At 40.1% G+C, this 15,732-nt stretch overlaps 1 protein-coding gene across 1 annotated transcript in view; it reads right to left on the bottom strand.

Annotated features, from left to right (window-relative positions):
- Positions 1-1,225: 1,225 nt before the first annotated feature.
- MGT4 (magnesium transporter 4) overlaps positions 1,226-15,732 on the bottom strand; it is a 37,573-nt gene continuing 23,066 nt past the window's right edge. The window contains exons 5-6 of the mRNA XM_087683470.1: positions 9,851-10,049; positions 1,226-1,695 (exon numbers count right to left, since the gene is read on the bottom strand). Coding sequence (XP_087539596.1) covers positions 1,414-1,695; positions 9,851-10,049 — 481 coding nt within the window. The 3' untranslated portion in view covers positions 1,226-1,413. The remainder of the gene's footprint in view (positions 1,696-9,850; positions 10,050-15,732) is intronic.

Raw genomic sequence — 15,732 nt, 5'->3', positions numbered from 1 at the left:
CAATTGGATGGTATCATGGACAATCATCATGCAATGAAATATTAAGCAACTTTGAAGTTCAAAGTCAAGCAAGAAAGTTAAAAGTGTTAAAGCAATCAAGATGCTTTAAGGAAATCAAAATGTAGATCACAAATGAACCCACACTAACAGCTCAAAACATGACCAAGTCACCCAGATAAAGACGATGGCCAAAAAATAGGAAAAATGAACAATTTATTGAGGCAACAAAGCCATCATAAAAGAGTTCAAAAGGCCCATTGCTTTAGGATCGTGAAGTATTTGGAAACTTTAAAAGTATTAGCAATTTGGGTTTTTTTTTTGCTAAAACACCCTAAAGTGGATTCTTTTTAAACTAATGACACCTTGAAGTGAATTGTAACTAAAATCTCCAAGTGTGTCTTTGTTCTATATGCCTTTGAGACGTGTTAAATAATAAGAACACAACCTTTTTCCTCATTTCTGTGAGAGAGAGAGAGAGAGAGAGAGAGAGAGAGAGAGAGAGAGAGATCCTCACGCATAGCATAGCAACACATAGCCCATGCCTCTCTCAAACTCAACAAGTTATTTTTCTATCCTTTAGACAACAATACATTCACAAGCAACAAGCTTTGAGTTTTTTCAACCAAGGTGACATGAAAAAACACGAGAAACCAAATGGTTGAGACCACAAAGTATGATCAATCATACAAGCTAGAGACCAAACTAATATCATTATTGAAAATACAATGGTTTGATTGGGTAGTACCATGGCATATCACCAAGCAAGAAAAAAATCAAGTAACTTTGGGGTTGAAGTTGAAGCATTAAAGTAATCAAATGTTGCAAGGGAACCAAAATGTGACTTAGAAATGACCTTACACAAGCACAACTACATTTTCATAAACGACTATGTACGTTTTACTCTTGGACAAGACAATCAAAGGGCATGAAGCAATGCAGGCGAAAATTGCTAGATATCAACAAACAAAAAAATAAGACAAGAAACTCCTATTGCAATGATTAGCATTACTTGCAATAAGAATAGTTTACTTAATACCAGTGGGCAAATGCTTTTATAACGACGTGATTGACAGTACGAAACCCGTGCTGAGATGATTTGAAGCTGCGAACATTGGCCAGACAAATCTGCATATGCAAAACCCCAACAAGCACATACACGAACATCACAGAAGCCACAGAACTCACACAAATAAATAACTCGAATGGCCAAGGCTGCACAAGAGGATAAGTTAAGATTGTCATACAAGTTTGTACACAAATATGAAACAATGTAAATTTTCCAAAGAGAGGAAAAAGGTGAACATGGTAACTCTTTGAAGATTTTTGGCCCCTGCAACTGTATGTTCAGAAGAGTATGAGAAAGCCTCACCTCAAAGGTAAAATAATCCTACAACAACATTAAGTAGAAGTTTCTCACTCCAAAAGTCGTCTCCATTTACACCAACCAATCACTAGTGTATACACAAAAACACAGGCCACAGCAGATCCTCCTATTGTCCACAAAAATTGGCCCAATGTTCCATTAACAAACATGTCAATGCTTATATTCATGCCAAAAATCCCTGTGACCACTATAAATCCACTAAGAACCAGCGTCGCTGTGGTCAGCATTACCCCCATCTGTAAGAGATGGTTCTGTTTGTCATCCAGCATAATGTTAATATAATCCTCAGTGTCGTCAACATATTCACGAAGCTGCATTTGAGAATTAAATTAGAAAGGGTGAACCAGCCTACCCTCCCAATCTCTCAAAAAAACTCATTAGGAATTGAACTGTAATCCCATGAGCATTAGCTAACAAAGACTGACTTCAAAACTCCATAAGGCTGCATCAAATGAATACTATGCAGCAGATAATCAGAAAATAAGGATGACAGAATGCATGCATGAAGCGCATTAGAGATATGCATGATAGATGTATTCAACATGCAAACAAAATTGAGATGTAGCAATAAGATAGCTAATGCAAAAGGGGAATGTGATGAAACAAGAACCGCTTATCAAGCCTGACTTTAAAACATTGAAGCCTGAAGGCTTGAAATCATTAACAGGGTAGAATGCAAGCAGCATATGTATGCAACATAAGGGTGACAGAGATGCATACATGAAGCATAGAGGGATTAGAAATGCAACCAGGATGCACACTTAGCTGGCTGATCAACACTAGGACCAAGTTTATCCACATTCCAAACAAGGCCCAAGTCATGACCCATCCACCAGTGACTGATTGGCAAACTTGAGACAAGTGAATAGCACAGATCAAGTTTAATGTCAAACCTGCTGTTAGGCCTGATATAAATCACACTGCTCAGCAGCTTTTTCTGTTGCTAAATGGAGCATTGACCACTGATACAATGACTTCTGCTCTAAAGGAAAATGTGAATTCCATAACAGCATTGCTAAAAACCTTGTCTTGCATCTTTCCAAACTGGTGGATACAGTTAAAATATATAACAGGGGACCAGACGAGAGTGTGGGTGGCCAGGATGGGAAGGCCAAAGCTAGGGAACCAGGATGGAATGGCCAAATGTAGGGGACCAGGATAGCAATTTAACAAAATATGTATAATACTTCAAAAATACTTGTTTTTTGACTTTCAACTTAGAAATTCACAACACAGATCAGTATCATATCAGTAACAAAAAATAGTGTATAAAACTAGTATAGTCTAATGGCAAAGAGTCCAACTACTAAATGCAATGAAGTATAAAAAGTACACAAAAGTAACCAATTGAAGGCTAAAGCCTAACATGCTGCAAACCACAATGGTAAATGCCAAGATACATGGCTCAAGCAATAGGAGTCAACACCATGCCTCAAGGACAAAAGCAAGCATCACCTAGAATCCTAAGAGCCTGGATCATGATGAAAACTAGGATTCTCCTCATCCTCATGCTACTGTTCTTCCTCCTGCTGCATTTTCCACTCCACAAAGGGATTGGCTTTGGCAACCACACTCTTGCCAAGCATGTGCAAGTTGGCACTCACAAAATTAAGTCACTCATCTTTTGAATGCCAATGCAGTTTCATTGCTTTTGATGCCATATGGTTGTAGCAGCTCCAAAGCTACTAAACAAGATGGACTAGCTTTCTGGTTAAGGATTGATTTCCCTTGTCTGTGAATGAGCTTGTTACCATGTATCACACCATGTAAACATACATTAGGTCCATAGTTGTTAGGTACGAAAGGTACGATATGGTACGGTACGACAAAATACGGCACTAAATGGTACCTTAAGATTTTATCAGGTACGGCACGATATTAGTACGAAAAAAAAATAACTTGATTATTTTGGACTAAAGATAATAGAATAGATATTTCAAGTCTAAATAGCAATGCTATCTAAATAGCAATGCTATTAGAGTATATAAAATGAGTACTTGAGGGTAACATGCCAAAACCTAATGCTGCATGCGCTACTGCTACCTACAACTTATAACTACATAGATGGGAGTGGATACATCATACATGCATGATCATACAAATAAGAGAAGTGTGGGCTTGAGAGAGAGAAGGGTAAGAGAAATTATTTGAATCTCAAATAACCTAATCTCATGGGAGAACCATATTAATATAAGGAGCATTTAGATAGTCCCAAAGTGTAGTTCGAATGGGAAAGATGTATCCATTAAGTTGGTACCTTATGGTACTAATACGTACGGTACGGTACCTAAAGTATGGTATAGTATGAAACCTTTCGTGCGTGGTACTAGTGCAACTATGATTAGGTCCTTCAAATAACAGTCAAGCTAGTTGGTGTGCCTCTTGTCATATGTGAACAAGGCCATGTACCTTGTATTCTCATATGTTTTGTTTCCATTTTCTTAAGAGACACTTCTGATTTTGTCTCCTTGTTGAGTCTCACACTCTCTTTGTCTCACCTCTCTAATTCCAACACTGAGAACAACCCATCACACACCATCTTCTTCACCCTTATTTTCATATTTTCCATTTGTCATCTTGATGTTTCTAAGCAGTCCAAGCTTAGAACTTGTCATCATATCCTTTAAACAGCTGCTGCTCACCTGTCAGTTTCACTATGTCTTCAACTACACTACCCAATATCACCATAATAGTCAGACCTAGAGGTTTCAGCAAACCACTAAGCAAATCTGTCAATCCCTAGATGTTGTTAGCAGATTTGACAGTTTATAAGTGAGTCTATGCATGCCCCAATGGGCTGGGCACAGTTTCCAGTCATGATGTGGTTTTTGGGTGCTAGCTTATTTTACGCTAGATTGTGGCCAACTGGCATATTTTATGCTGGCTAACCTTAATAATTTTCCCTGATTGCTGCGACCTGTTTCCAGCCTGGGCAGCCCCTGTCTGCAGCTATTCAGCCTGTTTCCCGCCCCAAACACCTACGTTTATTTTTTGTGGCTATCTGCATTTTGCTGAGGCAACTCTCTTGCAAGCTGTATTGACTGCATTTAATGCTGCTGCTGCCTGTGTTTTGGTCATTTGTATCTGCGTTCTCTGTTTTTGCTTCTGTGCAGGGCTGGCCAACAGTATTTCCAAGCTGGTTTCTACCTCTGGTGGCTGGCAATTTTGGGTTTTGATCTTCCGTGGCTGTGTTTTGGCCTGTTCTCTCCTGATTGATCTTCTTTCACTTTCTGTGCAGCAATCATTATTCTCTGATCAGCTTTTGATTCACTGCTCAGCTTTAGAGAGGGATCTTGTGTATTCAGCTGTTGTGTTTCCATACACCACACTTTGTATACTATTGATCCATTCTCTATGTGCTTTCTTTACTACTTTAACTCTTGAGCAGTTGTGAGTGTGTCTTCTTAGCACACACCTATCCCTCACTTTCCCTTGCCTTATTTCCTCCTCTCTATATCTCCCTTATCATGGCTCCTCTAGGTTGTTCTACTAATGACCAGCATGATAGAGATTTTACTGAGCTGAGAGTGAATGTGACGGATAACACACACACACACACACACAAGGTAGAAAGCAGTAGAGAGGAGAGTGAGCACGACACACTTGATGTTTGGTACAAAGACTAGTGTACCACTTTTTAGGTTTTGATAATATATAAAAAGTACAAGAAGTGTAAGGGTGCATTCACACCCGAACATGGTAAAAGGCACGATGAGCCTTTATTCTCAACAACCTCCCACCTAAAGGCAACGTGCCTGAAGGGAGAGAAAAGAATTAGCTAAGTTTATATATTTACCTTAATAAGCTCAATGCCCTTACTGTCAAGTGCATTCATGATAAAGTGATACTTCACCTATATGTGCTTTGTCTTTGCGTGAAAGACAAGGTTTCGTGCTAGTATGATAACACTTTGACTGTCACAATGGAGGATCGGAACCTCTGTAATACCAAGCTCTCTCACCAAACGTGAAAGCCATAAAGTCTCTTTGCATGCCTCCGTGGTAGCCACATATTCTACCTCTGTAGTAAACAATGTAACACACTTTTGCAACCTAGATATCCAAGAGACTGCTCCTCCTGTGAACATGGACACATATCTTGAAGTAAACTTCTTGCAGTTAGGATGGCCAACATAGTTTGCATCCGTGAAACCAACAATAGATGACTTCTGCTTACCAAAACAGATAACACAAATCCTTTGTGCCCTTAAGGTATCTCATGATACCCTTCAATGCTTTTTGCCAGGATATGCCATGTATCTGCTAACCACTCCTACTGCAAATGCAATGTCAGGACGCGTAGCAACCATAGCATACATCAAGCTACCAACAACTAAAGCATAGAGTATCTTTGCCATTTCAACCTTTTCATCATCTAATGTAGGGTTGTCATTTGCATTAAGGTTCACATATGGAGGCAATGGTACACTAATGGCTTTCATGACAACTCCTGCTGTGACAGATAAAGAAGACCCTTTGATTTGTCTCTAAGTATACACATGCCAAGAATGTGATTCGCCTCACCAAGATCTTTCATATCAAAGCTATTGTGTAAACTCTCATTCAAGGAGTCCAAGGCATGAACACCCTTGCCTACAATCAACATGTCATCCACATACAAAACCAAGAGCATAAGGCTACCGTTTGCTACCTTGGTGGTGTATAAATAGTGATCAACTTGAGAACGATAAAATCCCTGAGATTGCATGAATGTATCAAATTTATGATACCATTCTCATGGTGCCTACTTCAGCCCATACAAACTCTTGTTGAGTTTATAGACCATCTGCCCTTTTCCCTCTGCAACAAAACCTTCAAGCGGCTACATATAGATCTCCTCATGCAAATCACCATGTAAGAAGGCGGTTTTGACATCCGTTTGTATGAGTTCCATATCTTCAGATACAACCAAGCCAAAGATGGTACACAAAGTAGTCATTTTGACTACAGGAGAAAAGATTTCATCGAAATCAACTCCATGTTCTTGCTTGTACCCTTTAGCAACCAAGCGTGCCTTGTACTTGGACAAAGAACCAAAAGTGACTTTCATTTTATAAACCCATTTGCAAGGTAGCACTTTTTGTTCTTTTGGCAAGTGTGCCAAATCCCAAGTGCCATTCTTCATGAGGGATTCCATATCTAATAGCATTGCTTTGTGCCATTTCTTACTATCTTGTTTATCCATTGCTTCCCGAAAGCATGACAGTTCACCACAATCTGTTAGCATGACATAATCAGCCACATAGTTTACACCAAGAACAAATCTTTCTAGCTGTTTTTGCGCTCTGGTCAACCTACGAACCCAATGGTCAAGATTTATTGGCTATTCAGCTTGCAAATCTGCATTAACAGCTTGTTGTTCTGCAGGTTCAGCATGTTGTACAGCTGGTTCAGGTTGATCCAAAGCCACACATTCTTGCTGAATTTGTGGGAGATTATGAGCAAAATCCTACTGATCGTTTTCAGTATCATTCCCTGCATTTTCAAGGACATTTACAGCAGGTATTTACTGCTGTCTAACGAGCATTCTTTGCTATCCTATTGGTACATCCTCCTGGAATACAACCCTTCTGACCTCCTTTGTTCTTTCGGGCTGTTTGTGCATGTGATCCTCCCGAAAGATGACATCATTGCTACGTACTACTTTTCTTTTCTCAAGATTCCATAATCGATACCCCATCTCACCTTCATCAATCACCATATCCTAGGAAAATACATTTACAAGACTTTGGCTCAAGTTTGTTGCGTTCTTCCTTGCGAATGTGCACAAATGTCTCGCAGCCAAACACTCTCAAATGAGCATACGAATCACCATATCCTAGGAAAATACATTTACAAGACTTTGGCTCAATTTTACTGTGTTCTTTCTTATGAATGTGCACAAATGTCTCGCAGCCAAACACTCTCAAGTGAGCATATGAAGGTAGCTTGCCTGACCACTCTTCGTGAGGGACTCTCCCCTCCCCCCCGAAGACCTGTTTGGTAATCGATTAATCAAGTGTACGTCTATCATAACAGCCTCTGCCCAAAATCCATGGGATAAAGCAACATGTGACATCATTGTACGGACCTTGTCTTCAATGGTCATGTTCATAGGCTCTGCAACACCATTTTGGGGCGGATTATGAGAGACAGTAAGCTCCCTTTTAATCCCTTTGCTATCACAAAAGTCTTGAAAGGCTTTGGACACATATTTCCCACCATTGTCAGAGCGAAGGCATTTTAATGTCATGAGGCTATGCCACAAAGAAACACTTGGCTGCTCAATTATAGAGACTACGTGGTCACACACACTAAATACATGCAACGGATACAATGTATCACTTTTGGACCCCTAGGCAACAATGCGAGAACCCTTACAGATTTTCTATTTGCTATCCTTAAAGGTGGTGTGATAGCCTTCATCATCTAGTTGTCCTGTGCTTATTAAGCTCTTCTTGAGCTGAGGTATATGTCTCACATTATGTAAAACAAACACAGAGCCATGCAAAGTTTCACACTACCAATGCCTGCAATTTTACATGCATAGTTATCCCCCAAGCGGACAACACCACGTAGACCACCATTGTAGTCAAAGAACCACTCATGGTGTGGTATAACATGTTGGGAATAAAGGCTTCGTGCCTTTTAATGTGTTCGGGTGTGAACGCACCCTTAGAACTTGTACTTACACATACATATCTATCTAAAAACCAAAAGATACACTCTCGTCATTTGTACCTAAAAACATGCTCACTCTCTACTCTACTCTCTAGCACTCTCTCTATCTCTCACTACACATAACGACTATCTACCTCGATCTTCATGCCTAATCGATCCCTACAAACTGGTATCAGAGCGGCTAAGCTAAACCTCTAGATCCAACACAAATACTGCTATACACATAGAAGAGTAGTAAGAATCCCATCTAGTGACATAAAGGGCACAAATAGTTTCATATCACGCCGAATAGGATCCACATGCATCAATAAATGCAAAACAGGTTGTATCATGGTGTCAATGCATTTCCCATCCTCTCAAAAAAAATTATTTTCAGCCAACTCTTTGCATTTTTGGCATTTGATAGTATCAACCAATGGTGAATATTGGACTCATCATCATAAATGCAAAACAGGTTGTATCATGTTGTCAATGCATTTCACATCCTCCCAAAAAACATTATTTTCAGCCAAGTCTTTGCATTTTTGGCATTTGATAGTATCAACCAATGGTGAATATTGAACTCATCATCATAAATGACTATCTTAAAGGTCTGCTACATGTGCTCAGTTGGCCCAACAAAAGAAAATCAAAGGCAAACATGCATCTGAATATTTGAGAAACGTTATCTTTGATGCCTTGTTGAGTTCATTGCACAAGAATTGACAGCACAAATATACCACGTGATTTGCCCTATAAATTATGGACTATATTCATCTCAACTTCCCATTGTCTTTCAAAAAGTTTAAATAACAAGCCACGCAAAAGAAAACTAATGCACCAATAACAAAACCAACTACAATGTTCCTGCCAATGAACTCAATACCATCTGCTTATTCAAAAGTAAGTGTATCACTTCCCTATACCTGAAGCATCATGAGGTAAAATGAAGTACCCCTTACCCTCCGAGTAAGCAACCACCCCATTGATAGACCTCTTGCATGTGTCACTCCATCCTTTTCCATGTGTGTTTTCCATCATTTGCTGCATGCTTTGCCACACATCTTTCCTTTTCAAGCAAATTGGTGTGCAAGGTCTATGATAAAACATTAGTTGGACCACAATTTTTATGCACATTGCTCTAAGGACTCTAACTATGCAACATTAAATGCAATATGATCATGAACTAAAAACCTAGCAACAACAGCATCACCTTCCTCATTGTCATCGCCTTGGAGGATCCATAGATGCCATGCCAAAATATGCATTTGGTGCAAATGCATCTGAAACAGACGATATGTGACTAGTTGCATAGATGGTCCTCTAGATACTTGAAAACTCAATGGCGCAACAAATGCAACAGGGTCACTGCCAGTGGAGAACATGCTCTTCTTGTTGAAGATGAAGCCTGTAGTCCTGCCCCCAAAAACAGAGATGTGTTTGTCCTGCTCCATGACTTGTGACTATGATGTACATGCATACAACTACACGAGCTGTTTACATTTGAGATCCAAAGAAAATTTAAGCATTTACTTTCATAAAGTATCTCAAGGATTTAAATTAATTTGGGAATCTAACTGCCTTCTAGCTGGATGTTTGCACTTGAAAAAGATTCCTTAACCAGCACTACATATTCAGCCTCCCTTATTGAAGCTATAATCCAAATCACAAGAAGTGAAATAAATTTAGCCATTTACTTCCTATTAAGTTTGAAGGCCCTCTATGAAAATGAAAACTTAGATACTAATACCACAATCACCATATTTTGAACACCTTTCCTTAAAAGTGCATTACTTTTTCCCATTAGCATAAGCATAAGAGAGCATACCGCAGAAAGCTTGTTCAAAGTGCCATCAATTTGTACAAAGTAAGCCTCCAAAAGCATTTCAAGCTCTTCCACATCCAGATGCTTGGAATCATCACTGCTGCTACTGTTCGTACTATTAGTACTCTCAGTGTCTATGCCAGGACCATCAAGTGTTTGAGATGTACTGTGTTGTTCATCCACACTTCTATCTGCATGACCTCTGTTGCAAAACAAAAATATTGTCTATTTACCACTTTCACATCCATACTTACAACCTTTACATAGAAGAGCCTCTTTAGCAAACTGGCAATGATCCAAAAATTTCTACAGTTTACAGAGCTGGACGTGTAGAAAACAGGAGGCTGCCAGCTATGGAGGAGAGAGAAACAAGAGAGTGAACAATAGACAATAGACTGTGTGAGAGCTGAAAGTGAGTGTACTTGCTTGCTAAACTGAAAGATAGGTGAAAGTACAACTAATGTTAGGTGTAAGGTTGACCTAACCACCCTTCCACCAGCTAGAGTTAGGTTTATTTACTCTAGAGCCTAGTGGCACTACTTTAATATCTTAAGACACTAGGTGTATACACCCTATATTAACACTTGAATAAGTGTCCACACCACACAAATTAAATTGGGCACTGCCTAGAATTGCCAAATTCTAACAGGACATTATCTGAGCCACTAAGATATGATTTCTTGTATCATACCCCATTCTCATGCTGCCATGTTCTTGACTGTCTTATGCTCCTTGTCCTCCATTTAGGAAGTCGCCTCAACTCTTCCCAAGACTTAGAAATGGCTTGGCAGCATGGATTACTACAAGGTTTGATGCACACGTTTAGCTAATATTAATCTATCTCAGGCAAAAATAAACACAACCTTCAGGAGATATGTCTAGAGTCAGAAGTATTTTGACCACACATCACATGGGAAAAGAACATCCGGATCAAAGAGTCCTTACTTTGATAGCAATTGGGGTGAGCTAGGACTGAGAGATGTGTAATACCTCTTAAGACCAAAAACTCTTAGAAGAATTTCATAGCTTGTTTTGATATCTCCTGTGTATTCCCTCCACACCTGTTTATTCGCAATTGAGCTCCCTATCCTCTTACTGCTCTTACTTTCATTTGCAACTTTCAGTAGCCCAACTTTACTATTATTATCATCTTTCACTGGCTATATGAAGTCCAGCTCTTCCATTTTCAAAGTAGTGGTTTGTTAATGCTCAAAGTTTATCGCAACAGTATATGATAAACAGACAGAACAGGTTGAAAAATCAGAAAACATAGCTTTCGGATTTCAGAGTGGCGTGTAAAGATCTAGAAAAACCAACAGAACGTTTTAGTTTACCTAGCATGGGGATGAAATAGAAAAGAACACCCTCATGAAAAATGCTTTACATTTAGGGCTTGGCAAAAAGCATAGTTCTATACAAAAGCAAAAAGATATACCAGTCACCAGTATGATAATAGCAAACAGAAGGAAGTATCTGCACTTCAGCAGTTTCAAATATCAAACTGGTATAAGCTGTAATAGACTTATTTAACAATGCCAGTTGTAGGCGTTGCAAGCCTCACCTTTTTTGACCCAAAATCTAATCCACATGTCTAATTTCCACATTTGATGCTTCTTCCAACTCTAAGAGCCTACTCACAGATCGAAGCATACTGTACATAGATAGATACTCACCATTAGTTATCACAAACAAACATTCTTAACTCAAATGATTGACCAACACAATGGCTTTCAAAATTTCCCCTGACCTGAATTATGAACCTTGAGCTGCAACAATTCTCATAATATTTAGGAATGCAACTCCCTATTACCCTCCAGGTTCTTTTGGAGAAAACATACCCCCAGGCAGCAACTCTGTGTTTTCCATTCAGTGAGGAGAGAAGATGGTTAAGTTCAGCATGAAATGGTAACTTATGATTTAGTCCATGATGCAAATCATGGAAAGAGATGCATACTTCCCAAGATGTATCAGCTCTGAGGTGCCAAAGGAGCCTCAAATGTGGTACTTTAACACCATCTACAATAAAGATCAGAAAGGAAAATTTGAGCAGGTCACTAGATGGGTCTTGAGATGAAACTCCACATTAATATTCCTCGCAAGTCAATTTTCGTTTTGATTTCCCGTTCCTCTTTCACATAACTCTATGTCCTCGCATGTGATAGAATCCCACAAGCAGAGGTCAGGAGACTGGTGTAGAAGACATCATATTTTAGTGACAGAAGATGTGACATGAGGGTCACAAATGCAACCATCTCCTGCAACTGGATAATCTTCCCTAGGAACACTAACTCATCCTGAATCTCCTCCACCATACTGATGATTCTTTGTGCTGGGGGAACCTGCGTGCAATGGCTGGCTGGAGAAGATGATGACTGTCACAGCATAGGAAGGATTGGAGGGCTGCATGCAATAGGGAGAAGAAGATAACCAGCCCCATAAATTAGGGGAGCTGAAAACTGGCCAACTGATCCAAAATGCTGCAGAAAGGCTTGAAATTTTTTCAACTACCTGCCCAAAAGGAAAGTGTACCAAAAGTAGCTACCTAAACAGCAATCTACCCATGAAATGGTCATGCTGTCCATGCCCTTAGGTCCAGAACTGTCTGCCCAGCAGAATGTGGTGTCTGCCTATGCAGGAAATGTGCCGCCCAAGACAAGAATGTCCAGAAACAGCAGTAGAGGAGAAGAAACGACTGCTGATGTGCCATGTGGACTGCTCGGAACTGTTGGACAGGATAGAGACTGCCATGGACAAGGCAAAGAAACGCCAATCTCTGTCTGATGTGCTTATAATGAAGGCTACTATCAACAGAAGGGGACTGACTGACTGACGGTATCAAAGTTCTAGAAGTCCTTGTATGACTTAGATTGAGACTCACAAGCCAAAGATCATAGATAAATATGTCTACTAACACCAAATGGGCTAAAGACAAGTGCACCAACTCCCCAAAGTTATCAACATGTTAGGTTAGGATTCAGCAGCACACGCACACACACTCACGCACTATCACAAAGAACAAGTGAACAGCAAGAGAGAGTGCTGGAATGTCACATCCACTATGTGAGAATGATATGAAAGTACAATCCCTATGGTACCAAGGACCACACCCAGCCACTAACAAGAGTTCACACAAGGAAAAAACCCTTCTCCAACTAAAAGGTAAAGAGTGCTCGTGGATAAGGGAGTGTTTACACCAAAACTTAAGAGGAACACAATAAGTGTAACAAACCCCCCTCGAGTGAATGATGTGAACATATACAAGGAATAGGCAGATCAATCCCCAAATGGTATCAAGCCTAGAGCCTTGCAAAGAAAGGCTTCAAATCTCTCTCTAGAGAAAGCTTTTAGGTCAAATGCTAATGGTCACCTCTTGCATAGCCATACACACCCTCTATCCTACAAGTGTAGTGAGCTTACATCCATGCTCAATTGAGTACCCTTCTCTCTCAAACCTTCCGATATCTCCACGATTCGAGATGAGAGGTTCAAGCAACCTCAATCCTCTAGCTTCAAGCTCCATGCTCCATAGCCACATGAGATAAGAGATCAGAAGAAGAAGAAGGGAAGAAGATGGAGAGCTTCTCCACCACGGTCCCTCACCCTCACTCCCTCACACTCTTACACTCCCTTGCCACACACCAAGAATGAGCTTCTCTATTCACTTTTTGGCTTTTATACATGCCCTAATCCCTTTTGGGTACCCATCCCCTTTTTTATATGACCGGCCATCTTGCCTAGGTCCTTTTTTCCTATTCCCTTCTATTTATATTGTCCCTTCACATATACCTGTCTATACTTTACAAATTACACATGAGGGAGCTTGGTGCTCTTTTACAAAAAATTAAGGCCGCTTTTTGCATTTTAAAATACACATTTTCTCTTTTGCATTTTCCTTGAACTTTTAAGGTTGCCCTTGTGCTTTTGGCCTTTTCTCCTCTTATTCCTTATGTTGGGCTGTCTTTTTCGTGCGAGCATGAAAAACTAGATTCCTCGCAATTGCCAAGGCACTCTGTTGTCAATATAGATAGGAGTGGATTACTACAATTCCACACTAAAATCGACCAAAAGGCGTCTAACCCATACACATTCCAATGTAGATGTAAATGCTGCCCTATATTCAGCTTCACAACTAGATGTTGCCACTGTAGACTACTTCTTGCTCAACCAAGAATTACCAAGCATGAAACAATTGCCACTAGTAGACACCCTCGTGTCAAAACAACCAGCCCAAAAATTGTATGTGAATGCATGCAAGCAAAGATAAGTGCCTTTAGGATAAAAAGGCCCAATGTCTAAGTACCTTTGAGATAACAAGGGCACATAACTGCTTGTCAATGTGTAGTACTAGGGTTGTGCATAAAGTGCACCAACTTAGAGACCCCAAACTAAATATCCGACCATGTATTACACAAATACAATAAACAGCCAACATCCTACTCATAAAGAGGAGCATCAAATGAATCTCCTGAATCCTCGAGTATAAACATGTGGCCTATCCCAATTGGAGTAGAGATAGGCTTGCAGTCTTGCATCTGAAAACGCAAAGTTGCCCAATGTACTTAGACTACTGCCAAAAAAATTCCCCCCTCAACTATAGTAAGTTGTATGCCAAGATAGTAGTGCAAGTGGCCAAGATCTATCATATCAAAAGCATGCTGCAATTCAGCTTTTAAGGCCGAATTTTGTTTTCATGAGGTCCAATCAACTACATGTCATCCACAGAAAGAATGAGAATCAAGAGGTTGTCCCCAGCTTTGTAGACATAAAGTGTGCTTTCAGTGTGTGAATTACTGAAGCCAAGAGCAATCAAGTATGCACGTATCTTTCCATACCATGCCCTAGATGTTTGCTTTAAACCATAGAGGACATTACGCAAATGGCACACTTTGCTTTCTTGGCCTTTCTGAACAAAGCTAAGAGGTTGTGAGACATAAACCTCCTCATGAAGATCACCATTCAAAAAAGTAGTCTTCACATCCAACTAACGCACATTCAAATCAAAGTGAGCAGCCAAAGCAAAAACATTGCTAATGGTGGTCATACGTAAGTTGGGTGCAAACGTCTAACATAGTTGATCTTTTAGCTTCCCAAATAGCAGCCGTCTCATCAGTCACTTCATCGTCAATGATGCGTTGATCAATGGGCTGAAAACCAAGTTGCCGATCAACTTGTGTTTGCTGCTGATTTGGCCATAGTAAACCCTCAATAGGTTGCTGAAATTGACCAAAATCAGGTGCACTTTGCTAAAACAATGGCAACAAACTGTCAAACATGTCCATAGACCCCACATTGGGTTGATTGACACGAATATGCAACACCACTGGTTTCTGGCCATTCCAAGACTTATAAGGCGTATGCTCTATTGAGCTAAAATTTGTATTATACACTGAATTACCCTCTTGAACAGCCCCAAAATTGCTTAATTAATGAAAACCCTAAAACAATGAGTACTTCAAGAGAATTGAAAATGGGGAGAGGTTCAAGGTCCCAAACCTTCCTATAAATAGACAAGGTACCCTCCATTTCGCCCAATCTCACTCTTGTAGGTTTTGGGCCTTCTAGCTTCGTTGCCCACACCTTGCTTGCGAAGAACATCTTAGTCGAGACTACCTAACCTTGTCTACACCCATCTAGGGCATGTTTCCAACCTTCATCACGTAGTCCACACCTCTCACAATTGTTGTCTAGCACCGACTGCTACTATTGTCCATCCATTTGCTATGGCAACTGCCACATGGCACTCTACTGCTGCGTTGGGACCTCTTGGCTGCTATCCAACCCGGACAATTCTTGAATCCTTGCATTAGTACATCAAGTTGTCATACAAGCTGCCACATCATCATCCAAATCTATGTTTTTTTGCAAGTTGTTGTATAGATTGCCAC

This window comes from Lygodium microphyllum, chromosome 8 (genome assembly GCF_053477565.2).
Source record: "Lygodium microphyllum isolate KBCC chromosome 8, Lygodium_microphyllum_v1.1.10, whole genome shotgun sequence".
Lineage (NCBI taxonomy): Eukaryota > Viridiplantae > Streptophyta > Polypodiopsida > Schizaeales > Lygodiaceae > Lygodium > Lygodium microphyllum.
This window is presented reverse-complemented; position numbering and strand designations above follow the sequence as displayed.